Raw genomic sequence first — 16,627 nt, 5'->3', positions numbered from 1 at the left:
TGTTATATAGACAGTTTTTCTCTTTGTTCCCTTTTTTACCTTCACAAAGTTGTTTCCAACCTTGATCAGAAATATTGGGAGGTTTTCATTTACTTCACTGGAAATATTGATGTCTAGAGAATAATTTCTTCTCAAATGATATACATCATTGTATGTAATTTGTTCTTTAGATAGAATAGTACTAAATGGTATTATTCATGTAGGAAAAATTTCACTTGGCTACTTAATACATTATATACTTATATTACACAAAAATGTGAAATGTGTTTTCACCATGTGTCCCTCATTTTTTGTACATTGGCCCCTTAACTGCTTTTCCTGATAGTGTAGACTTTATCATTCTTTCTTATAAGTCTTCATCTATTGATAGTGATGAAACAGGATAGAAATGGCTGGGCACTGCCTTGGGTCCTACCACTTGTTACTCAGACCAAAGTCAGTGTTGTGGATAGATGGACCTTTGTTTTTTTTTTGTTTTTTTCTTTTTGTTTTTTGTCTTGTTTTTTTAAATATATTTTATTGATATTTTACAGAGAGGAAGGGAGAGAGAGAGAGAGAGCTAGAAACGTCGATGAGAGAGAAACATCGACCAGCTGCCTCCTGCACACCCCCTACTGGGGATGTGCCTGCAACCAATGTACATGCCCTTGACTGGAATCGAACCTGGGGCCTTTCAGTCCTCAGACCGACGCTCTGCCACTGAGCCAAACCGGTTTCGGCTGGACCTTTGTTTTTCTTATTATAAGTGCATCACCCATCCTGGAACTATGGAAATATTAGATTATTACTTATAATCCAGCATGCCTAAAAGCCACACAGGAAGATGTGTGTGTGTGTGTGTGTGTGTGTGTGTGTGTGTGTGTGTGTGTGTGAAATATAGATAGATAAATAGATAGATAGACAGAAAGTAGATAGATAGACACATAGATAGAGAAAATGAATTGCGTTGAAGGGCTCTGCCTATTATTGGGGTCCAAGGCCAGGAAGGCTATAATTTTGTGGGTGTGCTCTTTAAAAAATTTACCTTTATTATTGAAAATATTACAGATAACCTCCTTTGTTCATCCCACGAACCCCTCCTCTCCTGTCCTGTCCCCTCCCCAGGACTTTACTATTGTCTATGTCCATGGGTTATACCTATCTATAATAATAAAAGTGTAATATGCTAATTAGAGTAGACATCATTCCATATGTCATTCTGGATGAAGCCAGGGCTGGAGGGAAGCTCAGGTCCCAGATGCCTGCTGACGGCTGAAGCAAAGCCCGGTCCGGGTGTCAGAGGGAGCCTGTGCTGGCACCCAAGGGAAGGAAGGCCTGCACTTGCACGAATTTCATGCAGTGGGCCTCTAGTTAAAAATAAAATTGCATATATTACAAGTCCCAAAAAATAATTAAGTTAAAGTAAAAATAAAAGGGGAACTTCACGGGTGAGGGCAACATGAGTGCATACATTTGTGATGGATGTATTTGAAACAAAAGCTTAGTCAAACACGCTACTGTATTTTATACCTAATTCCCAGGTTTCATTGTCTTATTTTGCTGAGCATCCAGAAAAGCTACCATAGTTACTCTCAAAAATGGATTATTAAATATCTATCTCCCAGTGGAGTCTCCTTGGAAACATACATGAGCGGTCCAGAGACAGGAAGAGCAGTGAGGTAGTATATATATGACATTCTGAGCTAAAGGTAAGGTAACGCTCCTGAGGCTTCAGGAGGGAGGAAGGACATTGTAGGACAATGAGAAGAGCAGATGTTCAGTAATTAGAAATTTTTCCTGCCCTATATATATACTAGTATATATTATAAATGTTAATTCTGATGATAACTCTTATTATGAGAAAGACCCCAAATTTAAATTCTTTAAGGGAGAGGTATAAGTTTCTTTTGAAATCCCAGGGTCTCAATTGCCTTCAGCTCAAAAAGGATCTAAATACATGTTTTGGTGTGATTCATTCTGAACCCTTACAATAATGACCCAGTTTTATTCTTTTTGGTTGTCCAGTTTTCCCAGCACAGTTAACTGCAGATACTGCCCTTTCCTCATTTCACATGCTTGGTTCCTTTCTTCTAAATTAGGGGTGTCGAACTCAATCAGAGAAGGGGCCAAAATCTAAAATCCAGCCTAAATCGCGGGCAGAATGGTTTACTGAACAGTCATAAACTGACAATGTCATAAACTGACAGCGGAGTGCAGTGATGACAGTGCGGTGAGGGCCACATTGCAAGGCCTGGCGGGCTGGATTTGGCCCGCGGGCCTTGTGTTTGACACATGTGTTCTAAATCAATGACCTTCTGTGTGTGGGTTTATTTCTTGGCTGTCTGTTCTGTTCCTTTGATCTATGTGTGCCATACTGCTTTAGTACCATTCTGCTTTAATTACTATAATATTGTTTAAATCAGGAAATGTATTACCTCCAGCTTTTTTTCTTTCTTTCTCAGAATTGCTCTGCTTATTGAGGTTGTTATGTGGTTCCACACAAATTTTAATTTCGTTCTATTTTTTTGTGGGGGGAAAAATGTCATTGGAATTTTTATAGAGATTGAATTATATTTGTTTAGTACATTGGGTATATTAAAAAACAAAATTCAACCAAGTAAATTTAAATATTTAATTGTCTTTATTAAGTGACTCATGAAAAGAGGCAACTAAAAGGGAGCTCTGAGGGGATGTACAAAACAAAACATCTTATAGGAAAGAGGGAGGGACAAAGAGCTATTAACAACAGGAAAAAGAGATTATTTGGGAGCCGTGACACCTTTTCTTTCAGGGAAGAGAACGGGAAGGATTTCTATCAGACTGATTCCCTCTTCTTTCTGTGGGAGATGAGGAGGGCTCACATGACAGATCACCTTACTGGTGTTTGACCAGAAAATTCAAGGCTGGTTGGTTAAAATTAAGCTTCTTGAAGATGTTGAAACTTCCATTAAGTACAGTATAAAATCTAGATTTAGCATTATGGGTTTTTAAAAAAAATATATTTTATTGATTTTTTACAGAGAGGTAAGGAGAGGGATAGAGAGTTAGAAACATCGTTCAGCTGCCTCCTGCACACCCCCTACTGGGGATGTGCCTGCAACCAAGGTACATGCCCTTGATCAGAATCGAACCCGGGACCCTTCAGTCCACAGGCCGATGCTCTATCCACTGAGCCAAACCGGTTTTGGTGCGTTATGGGTTTTTAGCTCAAGTGTTGCACTTTGTAGTTTTCTCTTTAACAGTAATATGGGCATTAACAACATCAAATTTTCCAATCTATAAGCACAGAATATCTTTCCATTTACCTGTGCCTTTATCAATATATTTTAGCAATGTTTTATAGTTTAGTTTCAGGTATTTTATTTTTTTTTTGGTGCAACTGGAAGTGGAATTGTTTTCTTAATTTCTCTTCTGACAGTATATTATTTAGTGTATTGACTCAACAGATATTTATCTATTGATTTTGTATCCTACATTTTTACTCAACTTTTTCATTAATTCTATCAGATTTTTTAAAATAATTTATTGGAGTCCCTATGGCATAGCTCAGTAGTTGAACATTGACCAATGAACCAGGAGGTCATGGTTTTTTATTTTAAAATAATTTATTTAATTTTTAAAATAGATAATTGTTCATTGTGTACAGCAACACAAGGATCATTTATGACAATGCCATGATGGAACAGAAGTCCAGTTAGATGAAAATGAAGTGAACACAGAATCTAAAAATAATATTATATAATTGTTCACCTGAAATCTATATAATGTTATTAACCAACTAGAGGCCTGGTGCACTAAATTTGTACACTGGGGGGGCGTTCCTCAGCTTGGCCTGTTCCATCTCACAGTTTGAAACCTTTTGCACCTTACTGCCCATCTGCTCGCTGCTCATTACTGCTCAGTTCGCTGTTCCTTAGCTCTGCCAAGGAGATGGGAGAGGCTCCTGCCACTGCTGCTACACTAGCCAGCTGTGAGTTCAGCTACTGGCTGAGCGGTGCTCCCCCTGTGGGAGCACACTGACCACCAGGGGGCAGCACCTGCATTGAACGTCTGCCCCCTGGTGGTCAGTGTACATTATAGTGACTGGTCATTCCTCCAGTCGTTTCACCATTTGGTCAATTTGCATAGTAGGGTTTTATTATATAGTATGTCACCCCAATGAATTAAATGAAAAAAAAAGAAAGAGGGAGTTTAGAAAACTGGTGATGGTTAGAGCTTTGGAACTTTTCAGCATTTAATAAAATGCTCTCTCTCTCTCTCTCTCTCTCTCTCTCTCTCTCTCTCACACACACACACACACACACACACACACACACACAGAGAGAGAGAGAAAAGAAAAAGAGAAAGAAAATCACTGAAATATCCGGGCTTGCTCTCTTTTGATGATTTTTGCATACTAGTCTACTTTCCACACAGTCAAGACATGTAGCCCATTTACGCCTGCTATTCCAAACATGTGAGTGAAGACATCTAGGACAAAACAGCCCCTAACAAACCCAGCTGCTGACTATAGAGGCATGAGCAAGCCAGCTGGGGCAGCAGGAAAACTGCTTAGCTGAGTCCAGCCTAAATTGCCTACCCATAGAATCATGAGATAGTAATTGGTGGTTTTAGGCAAAGCAAAGCAAAGAAGGAATTGGACAAGTAATGTACTTCCAGTAAAATCAGAACATACACAGGGGGTTTTACAGTTCATATGAATAGGAAAACAGTACTAGATGTGGAGAAGTGAGCAGCAGAGATATTTTTTATTTTATTTTATTTTATTTTATTTTATTTTTTTATTAAGGTATTATTTGTGTACATATCTTACCATTGCCCACCCCCCCACACTCATATATGCCCTCCCTCTCCAGAGTTTTGAGTCCATTGGTTACGCTTATATGCATGCATACAAATCCTTAGGTTGATCTCTTATCTCCCCCATATCTCCCTATCCTCCCCACTGTAATTTGACAGTCTGTTTGTTGCTTTACTGTCTCTGTATCTATCTTTTTGTTCATCAGTTTATAATGTTCTTTATTATTCATAAATGAGTGAGATCATGTGGTGTTTTTCCAGAGATACTTTTTAAAAGGTGGTTAATTTGGCCTGGCTTGTGTGCTCAGTGGTGAAGCATTGACCTATGCACTAGGAGGTCATGGTTCAATTCCTGGTGAGGGCACATGCCGATTTTTTGGGCTCAATCTCCAGTAAGGGGAGGGCAGGAGGCAGATAATAAATGATTGTCTCTCAGCATTGAAATTTCTATCTCTCTCTTTCTTTCTGAAATCAATAAAAAATGTATTTTTAAAATGGGGCTTATTTGAGCATGCTTTGTATTTATTAAAAAGATTCAGATCTATGGCAGTACATACTACCTTGCCACATCCATTCCTGAGAGAAATATTTCACAGTATCATCTTATTGACAATTCACATAAAAATATTATTTAATGTCTAAAATAGAATATTAAAGAGTTTTCCTTTGCAATTATTTTATTACTGGTGCAACTGCATGCATTTTGGGTTATATACCTTTTACTTTACTATAAACTGAGGAAGTTTTTACACAGTTTATAGACAATGAGCTGAGTACTTGTGGTTTTGGATTCCATACTCCTAGATCTTAATGAGAGCTTCAAGGACCTTAATGAGGTATTCAAAGGACTTAGGGAAACTTACAAGAACCTTAGTGAGAATTTCAAAGACATTAAAAAAGGAACAGTCAGAAATTAAGCATACACTAACTGAAATAAAGAAGAATTTACAGGGATTCAACAGTAGAGTGGAGGATTCCAGGAATAAAATCAATGATTTGGAATATGAGGAAGCAAAAATTTCCCAATCAGAAGAACAAAAAGAAAAAAGAATCCAAAACCAAGAAGATAGTATAAGGAGTCTCTGGGACAACTTTGAGTGTACCAACATTCGCTCTAGGGGGGTGTCAGAGGAAGAGAAGAGAGAGCAAAATATTGAAATCCAGGAAGAAAGGAAAAAAATGATGGCTAAAAAGGCAGATGTGTACTGAACCTCATCCCAGAGGAAATAGAGGGAACATCTAAATAGAATGATATCCATCTGGAATTGGTGAAATAGAAACAGCTGGTGAGATAGTTCACAGCTGAGAAGGACAGAGGATGCCTGGAAATTGCTAGAACTGGGGATCTGGGCTGGAGATAGACACACAATGACTGGGCCAAGAGGGTTAGAAGGAAATAAAAAGCTTTTTTTTTTTACAGCAAAAGATGAACAAAACTAGATCTAGAAACATTGAACAGATATTCCAACCTAAGTGGGAAGGCAGGGAGAGGGGGATAAGAGATCAATCAAATGATTTGTTTGCATGTATATGAGCATAACTAATGGATACAGACAGCAGGGGGGTGAGGACTTGTGGTGTGGGGTGGGGGCGATCAGGGAGAGGTCAATGGAGAAAAAAGGAGACTTATGTAATACTTTAAACAATGAAGAATTTAAATAAAAAAACACTTAAAACAAGTTATTGAAATCCAATTTGAAGAAGTAATGACAGAAAAATTCCCCTAACTGGTGAAAGACATAGACTTACAAGCCCAGGTAGCTCAGACTTCCAAACTAAAGGAACCCACAGAGCCCCCCACCAAGATATATCATAATGCAAATGCCAAGGGTGAAAGACAAAAAGAGACTTTTAAAAGCAGCAACAGAAAAGCAGTTAGTTACCCACAATGGAGTAATTGCTATTATTACTGTCAGCTGATTTCTCAACAGAAACTTTGTAGGCCAAAAGATAGTGGCAAGAAATATTCAATGATGAGTAGCGATGATCTACAACCAAGACTGTTCTACCCAGCCAAGCTGTCATTTAGAACTGAAGGTCAGAAAAAGAGCTTCATAGACAAGAAAAAGCTAAAGGAGTTCGTTAACACCAAATCAGTATTATGTGAAATGTTGAAGAGAGGAGGACAAGGAGAAGGAGGAAGAGGAGTAGGAGGAGGAGGAGAATATGAACAATAAAATGTGGCAATAAATATATATTTAGCAACGATAGCATCATAAATAAAAATAAATAAATAAGAAATTTAATGAACAAATAAACTGGTGAATAAAATAAAACCAGAGGCGTGGAAACCTGGAACAGGCTAATGAATCTCAGAGGGAAGGGGAAAGGGGGAGTTTGGAAGAGATTAACCAAAGATCTCATCTGCATATATGCATTACCTATGGACACAGACAATGGAGTGGTGAAGCCTCGGGTGGGACAGGATTTGATTAGAGGGGGGCAGTGGGAAATAAAAGGGGGATATTTGTACAACTCTTAACAAAAAAGGTTTTTTAAAATGCTCTAATGAGGATGAAAATTAAGAAAACAAAAAGAGTAATAATAATGATAGAAAAAAAAAACACAGACAAACAGCAACAACAAAAAGATTTTCTTGGAATGAAATTATATAAATGATCTGAGTAGCTAAAGGAAGAGTTTTTTTCACATGAGTATTACCACTTACAACTAATTTCTATATATTAAAGACTAATATGGAAAATGCCCCCTCAGGAGTTCAACCGTGAGACCGGGAGTTTGATCACTCAATATGATGATGTGCGCTGACCACCAGGAGGTGGCGAGGAACATGCCGGGTGGCAAGGAAAGGAGGAGGTGGGGAGGTGGGGAACCTGATTGTCCCTGATCACTGGCTAGGCCTAAGGATCCTACCCATGCGCAAATTCTGTGCCCTGGGTCTCTAGTTTATACTAATAAAAGGGTAATATGCTAATTAGACTGGACATCCTTCTGGACAAAGCCACAGTGGCAAGGGCCAAGGCAGAGGTGGTGAGGGGTGATCACACCAACAGGGGAAAGCAGTTAGGGAAGATCAGGCTGGCAGAGGACGGCAGTTAGGGGCGGGATTAGGCCTATCCTAGCAGTTGGACATCTTTGAGGGTTCCTGGATAGGAGAGGATGCAGAACGAGCTCAGGGACCACCTGCCCCTCAGTGCAAGAATTTTGTGCACTTGGCCTTCAGTTAATCTTAAAAATAAGATAAAATTACATATAACTATGCATGTAATCAGGGAAGAAATTATTCACTTTTTAAATTTTTTCTTTATTGATTAATAGATTACATGTGTCCTGATGCCCCGTTCACCTCCCCCCCCCCCCCCCGGAATCCCCCTCACCTATGATCTCAACCCCCTGGTGTCTGTGTCCATTGTTTATGCTTATGTGCATGCATACAGTCCTTTAGTTGATCTCTTCCCATTATCCCCACCCTCTCCTACATTCCCTCTGAGGTGTTACAGTCTGATCGATGCTTCTCTGTCTCTGGATCTGTTATTGTTTATCAGTTTATGTTGTTCATTATATTCCACAAATGAGAGATCATGTGATATTCATTTTTCTCTGACTGACTTCTTTTGCTTAGCATAATGCTCTCCAGGTCCATCCATACTGTTGCAAAGGGTAAGAGTTCTTTTTATAGCAGCGCAGTATTCCACTGTGTAGATATACTAATTATTTACTTTTTAAACTAAATTTATTGGAGTGACATTGGTTAACAAGACCATACAGATTTTATTTATTTATTTATTTATTTATTTATTTTTATATATTTTATTGATTTTTACAGAGAGGAAGGAAGAGGGATAGAAAGCTAGAAACGTCAATGAGAGAGAAACATCCACCAGCTGCCTCTTGCACACCCCCTACTGGGGATGTGCCCCGCAGCTAAGGTACATCCCCTTGACCGGAATCGAACCTGGGACCCTTTAGTCCGCAGGCTGACTCTCTATCCACTGAGCCAAACCGGTTTTGGCAAGACCATACAGATTTTAAATGTTTATTTCTATGATACATGTTCTATATATTGCATTGTATATCCACCGCTCACAGTCAAATCATCTTTGTCACCATATATTTGGTGCCCTTTACCTTCTAGTACCCCCACCTCCTTCCTTCTGGTAAATATCATGCTGTTGTCTGTGTCTAAAAAACTCTCTGTTGCCCATGAAATAAAATGGAATTTCTAAGTATTTCTCAGTAAGGTTTAGAAAACTGTAAAAATATGAACAAAGACACAGGAGAAAACAGTTCATAAACAGAGCAGAAAGCTTAATAAAGTGGTTACTTATGCCCGGCTGATATGGCTCAGTGGTTGATCATCGACCCATGAACCAAGAGGCCACCAGTTTGTTTTCTGGTCCAGGGTTGTGGGCTTGACCTACAGTAGGGAGCATGTAGTAAGCAGCCAATCGGTATTTCTCTCTCATCAATTTTTCCTGTCTCTCTATCCCTCTACTTTCTTATCCCTCTAAATTCAATAAAATCATACTTAAAGTCTTACTTAAATTATATAGAGAAGTTGATAATAAGAAATAGAAATTCCAGAAAGAAAATTAAAAAAGCAAGTGCTACAACCACATGCTAATGAAAGAATAGCAATTTCTGATTCCAAAACTTTGATCCCTGCAACTATGGGCACTTCCTCGGCCCTAGGAGAACTGGACATTTTATGCCTGCCATCCCAACAAATCTTTTCAGAGCGTCCTTTATGTCTTTGTTCCTCAGACTGTAGATGAAAGGGTTCAGCATGGGTGTGACCACGGCATACATCACTGAGGCTGCTGCACTTGAATGTGAGCTTTGGATAGCAGCAGAGCTGAGATACACTCCTAGGCTTGCACAATAAAATAAGGAGACAACTGAGAGGTGAGAGGCACAGGTAGAAAATGCTTTATACTTCCCCTGTGCTGATGGAATTGCACATATGGAGGACGCTATTTTAGAATAAGAGTAAAGGATACAAACAAGAGGACCAACACCTAGCAACACAACTCCAAAATACATCACCATGTTATTAAGAAAGGTGTCAGAGCAGGCAAGTTGGACCATCTGATTGAGTTCACAGAAAAAGTGAGGGATTTCCAAGTCTGTAGAGAAGGTTAACTGCAACACCATTAAGCTTTGTAACAAGGCATACAGAGCACTCATGATCCAGGACACCAGAACAAGCAGTCCACAGAGCTGGGGGTTCATGATGGCTGTGTAATGCAGGGGGTAACAGATGGCCACATACCTGTCATAGGCCATTATAGTCAGGAGCAATTCGTCCAACATTGCAAATAATAGAAAAAAATACATCTGGGTGATGCAGCCTTCATAGGTGATGACTTTGTTCTGTGTCAGGATGTTCACCAGCATCTTTGGGACGGTCGTGGAGGTGAAACAGTTGTCTACCAAGGACAGGTTGCAGAGGAAGAAGTACATGGGCGTGTGGAGGTGGGAGTCTGATTTGACGGCCATTATGATGGGCAGGTTTCCCAATACAGTAGTCAGGTACATGAAGAGGAAAAGCCCAAATATGAGGGGCTGCAGTTCTAGTTCCTTTGAAAATCCCAGGAGAATAAATTCTGAAATTGAGGTATCATTGCCTTGTACCATGTAGTAGAGATGATGACTAAGCACAAAAATATGATTAATTTTTACACAAAAGTGTTAGTAACAGTTGAAATACAACCATATGTATTTTGTCACACGAATTAATATACCTTTTTGAAAAATCATCTAAGGATATTTTTCTCATTGATTGTTTTAGAGAGTGGAAGAGACGAAATTGGGGGAGAGAGACAGAGAGAAACATCGATGTGAGAGAGACACATACAATGATGTCTCCCATACAAAGCCCAATTGTGACCAGGGATTGAGCCTGAAACTAAGGTGGGTGCTCTTGACTGGGAATCAAACTGGAGTCCCTATAGTGTGCTGCTACTTTAACCACTGGGCAAAACTGGCAAGGACCAGAATCAATATATGGATTTTGAATAGATCTTATCATCTTTATGGATCTCCTCTGACATCGTTCATTAGGATTGTCTATCCCATATAGATCTTTTTCCCAGGAGGTCATGTAATGCACTATTTTCATGTAAATTGCTTTGCTGTACTTTAGGAATATATGTTGAGTACTGACCATTTCTATAGTATGCTGGGAAACAAAAACCCAGAATATGATGATAAAAACATATATTCAATAAAACAAGTCATGGCAGATTGAGAAAGGTGCTGTTAAAAATACATAGTTATAAGAGACGGTGGACATGAGGATGTTAGTTTATTTTTACTGGGAGTTCAGAAAGCCCTGCAAACAAGGTGACATTTGAATAAAGAACTCAAGGAAGACACAAAGATACTGGGGGAGGTGTGTGCCCTGTTTGTGAAAGAGCCAAGCAAAGCCTCTGAGAATGACACTGTCTCAGATAGTTAAGGCTCCAAAAGGAGACAGTGCCTAGAGGGGAGTGAGCAAGAGGGATGAGCGAAGAGGTCAGAGGAAGTTGAGGTAGAGGTCAGGGGAAGTTGGGGAATGAGGTGGCCTCTTTGCTATTGCTCAAACATTAAGATACAGGAAAGCCTTCATTATCTGTTGTTCCCACCAATGTATCATTTTATTTCCAAAAAATCCTTTCAGTTGAAATTATTTTTCAAATTCATTTATTTTCTCACATACTGGCACCTTTATTTTAAGGGTCACATTTAGAGGGTTTGTGCTCAGGTACTGCTGCTCTTCAACTGTTCAGGGCCCACAAAATTCACAAGAACAAACCAACACAAACACACACACACACACACACACACACACACACACACACACTCACACAACAAATGCTCAGAGTGCACTCTGACTACCTGGGCCTTGTTGCTAAGAGGCTCTACTTACTCCAGCCACAATAATTAGGAAAGAACTGAACAAAGGAAGATGTCAACACCAGATTATCTTTACCCTGAAGAACCTGAAAATAGTATCAAATTCAGTCGGTAAGTCTCACATGAACATGTATGTAAACATGGGTTCTGTACTCAGATGACTTTTGTAGTCTTTGATTTAAGAAAACATCAAAAGCACCTCAAATTCAGAGAGGGGAAAGATGTAAACGTGTGTTAGAAAAAAGATCTCAAATGCTCAACCCTAGTACACTGCAGATGAGCATGCAGGCTGGTGCAGCCACTGTGGGGAACAGTATGGAGTTTCCTCTAAAAATTAAAAATGCAATTTCCATTTGACTCAGTCATCCCACTTCTAGGAATATATCCTAAGAAACTTGAAACACTCACCAGAAAGAATATATGCATCCCTATGTTCATTCCAATGCAATTTATAGCTAAGACTTGGAAACAGCCTAAGTGCCCACCAGCAGATGAGTGGATAAAAAAACTGTGGTACACTAACACAACAAAATACTACATGGCAATAAAAAAGAAAGAACTCTTACCATTTGAAACAGGATGGATGGACTTGGGAGAGTATTATGTTGAGTGAAATAAGGCTGTCAGAGAAAGGTAAATATATGATCTCACTCATATGTGGTATCTAATGAACAAAATAAACTGATGATCAAAAATAGACTCAGAGTCACAGAAGCGTGAATATACCATTAAACCTCAGAGGGAAGACATGGAGAGGTGGGTGGGAAGAGATAAGCCAATGAACTTGTATGCATATATGAATAACCTATAGATAGAGACGATGGGGTGGTGAGGGACTGGAGTGGGGAGAGGTGAATGGGGGAAAGGAAGGACCTATGTAATACTTTCAACAATAAAGATTTAAAAAAAAATGCTCAGATGGTTCTTGAGAGTTTGTGATGAGAAGTAAGCTACCTTGGTTCTGGTAGCATTCATATTTCAGTTACCATGTCCCCATTTCGCCCAGAATAGCTGATAAAGCATCAAAAACACAATGAATTATTAGGAGAAAGGAATGATATCTTACAATGTGAAGATGCCTTACTGATTTAACATCCCACTAGAAAAATGAGCAAAGGGAACATGCACAATTTACAACAGAAATATACAACACATAACAATAGAAGAAGGTATTTAATGACAAAATGATTAAAGACTATCGAAAGGGTATCAAATGCAAAACTGTGGGAATCAGAAAACTGCTTTTGAATCTCCGATCTACCATAGATTAGCTGTTTGTCTGTGGAGAGCCAACTGAATCATCTAGATTATAACACACTCACTCAAATAGTGGAAATTTCCTTTGTCTGCAGGTGGTTGACAGGGTTAGTTACTATATATGAAAAGCTTGGCATAGTTCCTTCCCATTAGTAAATGAGTGGTTATTACTGGTCATGAGCTGAAGCCTAATTTTTCTTCAACCTTTCTAATGTCTGTATTGCTTCCCTACATCTAGATAACAGAATAATTTTAAAGCTCATTGGCAAACTCTTTTTGCATATTAAATACAACTTTTCATATTATTTACAGAATAGCTAACATGCAAAACCGTATTGTGAATTATATGTCTCAAAAAGTGTTGCAAAGTAATATTTTTCTTCTTTGGTCTGAGGATTCCTAATAAAAATGGAGCATGCTCAAATACATTCCATCATAAACACAGAAAGAAATGCCCTCAGTTCACTGCACAGGCCTTCACACTTAATACTCTATTTTACAACTCCTCTTCCCTGCAAAACTCAGATCTGTTCTAATGTTACTGAAACCTCTTTATAGCCCCATTCAATTGAACTTCCTTTGCCATCACTTAACTACAACAATGCATTTGAATCCAAAAGACACTTTTTTTTTTTAACATGTTAAATTCAATGCAAATCAATGAGTCTACCAAGCAAACATATGTGAGAAATTTTTCAGCTTGAGAATAGAGTGGCTTGACATCTGGTAAAAGTTCCCTATTTCTAACATCACCGAACATTTCTTGAAGTACCTAATTGGCCTTCTGGCTCACCTGGGTGGGATTCCTGAGAACGAGGTCTATGTATGCAAATCTGAATTCTGGATGGTTGATGGAAGAGACTGAAGCTCTGTTCCCATACACAACAACAGGAAGGAGGGAAGCATCAGTTCCAGTGTCAGACATAGGAATCCAACAGGAACAATCATGCCCTGTCCAGCTCAAGAATGGCCACTCTGAGGGACTGCAGTAGAAGAGATATATACAGCTCCCAATCTCTGTTCATTAGGCATTGTTTCCATTGTTACTCCCTCCTCTGATCACATTACTTCTCTGAGAGACCCTGGTCTCAACACAGAGGAAATTATTCCTGTTATTTCTCCTCCCAAGAGGCCTAATTAGAAGTCAGGCGAATCCAGTTTTGATTACTCCTTTTCTGAAAACTCACCTGCCTACCAGAGTTTCAATATTCTTGCATCTTATCTCAATCTTGAGTTAATGTTTTCTCTACATCTAAGATTAAATAGCCTATCCAGACTAAGACTCATGGACCTCCAAAGTAATGATTTGTGGCTGGGAGCAACTGATATCTCTAGGAAATTGTTATTACTCTGGTCAACAAGGGTTAGATGAGTGTTCCTTTGTTATAAAAACATCAGTACATCTTTGGCTTTGGAGTTTAAGAGCTGCCATTTAGCACTTCGAGTATGACAAAATGTTGGTTAATAATATGATGTACTTAGAAGTTTTTGTGCATAGTGAACCAAGCTTAGAGTCTCATATAGATTATCTCATTTAATTTGTACAAAACTCCATTTGTTGAAACCCATACAAACTTCATTCTACATTTGAGAAATATTGTCCAGAAATATGATCTGTCCAAAACGATAGACTGAGCATGGGATGAACTATTATTTGACCTCCATTACTTTTTCTCTAGTTCTCATGTTCTAGCCAGGGGTTTTCAGCCAGGGGTGGGTCAGCCTGCAGGGACATTTGTCATTGCCTGAAGAAATTTTTGGTCATCACAACTGGGAAAATATTACTGCCACCAAATGTTTCAAAGCAAGCAATGCTACTCAACATCCCCTCTGTAAAAAATTATCTAGAACACATGTTAATAGTGGGAAGATTGAGAAACAACATTTTAAGCCATAACTTCTCTAACATTAATGTGTAAATGAATCATTTGGCACTCGTGTTCAATAGTGGATACTGATTTGGCAGCTACATGGTGGACCAAGTGAAAGAATTGGAGTCGGCCAAGGTAATGCACCTATGATATGAGGCCATTATGTATCAAAAGAGATTTTAATTCCAGATACCTGGGTGCGGATGAACTGAGACCAAGAAAGGTATCAGTGAAGAGAGCAGAGAGAGGTAGGTTTATGTTTATTTTTGCTGGCTGTGAGCCACTCTGCTGACGTAAGGGTCCGGTCCGTCCTTGGTTCCTCTCAGCATCAGAAGGTTAGTGGTTATCTGGGCTATAAGGTGCTCAAGGTTGCAAGCTTTCTGTAAGATATGTGCTAAGTACACTAAGTTTTTCTCTGAACCGGTTTATTCTCTTTAACCTTTTTACCCAAGAGTGCTGTATTTGTAATTATTTATCAATTAATATTAATGCAACAAGTCCTGGTCTGTGTACCACTTTGAGTATCAATGTCATGGGCCAGTGTTAGACTTAGATGTAGGTATTTTCAGGTCTTTTTACCAAGAGCCCTTCCACGTATCACGTGAGACATTAGGGGTCAAGTGTTAGACTCAGTAGTCAGATTCTATTGAGTGTATTTCCTCATTATAAGAAAGAAAACTTTTAGGCCTTTTTGGGTCTTTATTTACAAATTCAGGAAATGTTATCTAACTTATGGAGTTGATGTGAAAAGTAAATGATATTGTAGAGTTCAGCTACAAGTACTAAAAATATATACACTATTTCATTCAAGATTTCCTAAGTGCAACATGAGTGGCATCTTGGATTGTAAGAGGGTCAGAAGTTCCCCCTGGAAAAATATCTTCCTTCTCCCTTCCCCATAATGGCGGACCCTAGTAGATGTGGATGAGAAGTTTTACACGTAACACTGGTGCCAACAGCCATTGTTGACAGGGCGTGGATCTGCATCTGAGAGATCTAGAACTTGCTTCTGTAGCCGCACCATCCTGGCAGAACCTCCTATAAAAAGCTGAGAGGCCCTAGGCAGTGCCAAGGTGCTATCTGCCAATGTTCCAGAAAGGTAAGAGCCACTAGAACATAAACTAGCCTCTATAACCTCACCCAACCCAACAAGGTCAGGTGGAGAAAACTGAGATTCCTGAAACAATATAGTTGGGCCAGCAGCCATTGCTGGCATGGGTGTGGAGTCCCAAAATTATGAACTTCCACTGCCTTTTCCATTCATTTTGGAAGAGCTCAGTAGAGGCAATAGAGATTCCTTCAAATACACAATGGGGTGTAACAAGGATTGAGCACTGGGAGCTTGTAAAACTTGTTCTTCACTACCCACCATATATCCCCACCACTGTTCTAGTGCCCTGGACTTGAGGTGAACCAGTCACAGAGGGAACACCCAACATCCAGTGGGTCAGCACCACTTTCCTTAACCAAACTGATGCTGTTCCACTGTAATTTTAGAGGCCAAATGGTGCAGGTAGAAGAAAACAAAAACTTGCACTACAACACCACCTATAGAAAAACAAAAGAAAATGCCCCACCAATCAACCTGTTGGATTGTTGAGAGCAAAACACAATTAAAAAGCTCACTACCTCAAATTTGCAGGCAGAGAAATAATCTAGCATGTGCCATGAACAACCAATGTAACATGGAAGCACAAAAATAACAGAGTTTCCAGAAACCAAACTCAAAGTTATGGAAGCCTGTGATCTAAGTGACAGAGGATTTTCTATTGTAGTTATGAAGAACCTCAATAAGATACAAAGGAATTCAGAAAGGCAATTCAGTGAGCTCAGAGAGAAAATTAATTACCAGAAGGAATATT

At 39.2% G+C, this 16,627-nt stretch overlaps 1 protein-coding gene across 1 annotated transcript; it reads right to left on the bottom strand.

Moving 5' to 3' along the window:
- Nucleotides 1-9,408: 9,408 nt before the first annotated feature.
- On the bottom strand, nucleotides 9,409-10,377 carry LOC311623643 (olfactory receptor-like protein OLF4; the record flags this gene model as incomplete). The annotated part of the gene is made up of 1 exon (XM_084886012.1): nucleotides 9,409-10,377. The coding sequence occupies one exon, from the start codon at nucleotides 10,375-10,377 to the stop codon at nucleotides 9,409-9,411; it is 969 nt and encodes a 322-aa protein (XP_084742138.1).
- Nucleotides 10,378-16,627: the final 6,250 nt, after the last annotated feature.

This window comes from Pipistrellus hanaki (genome assembly GCF_964339955.1).
Source record: "Pipistrellus hanaki genome assembly, chromosome: 5".
NCBI lineage: Eukaryota > Metazoa > Chordata > Mammalia > Chiroptera > Vespertilionidae > Pipistrellus > Pipistrellus hanaki.
The sequence above is the reverse complement of the archived record's forward strand: the minus strand, read 5'-3'. Positions and strand labels throughout refer to the sequence as shown.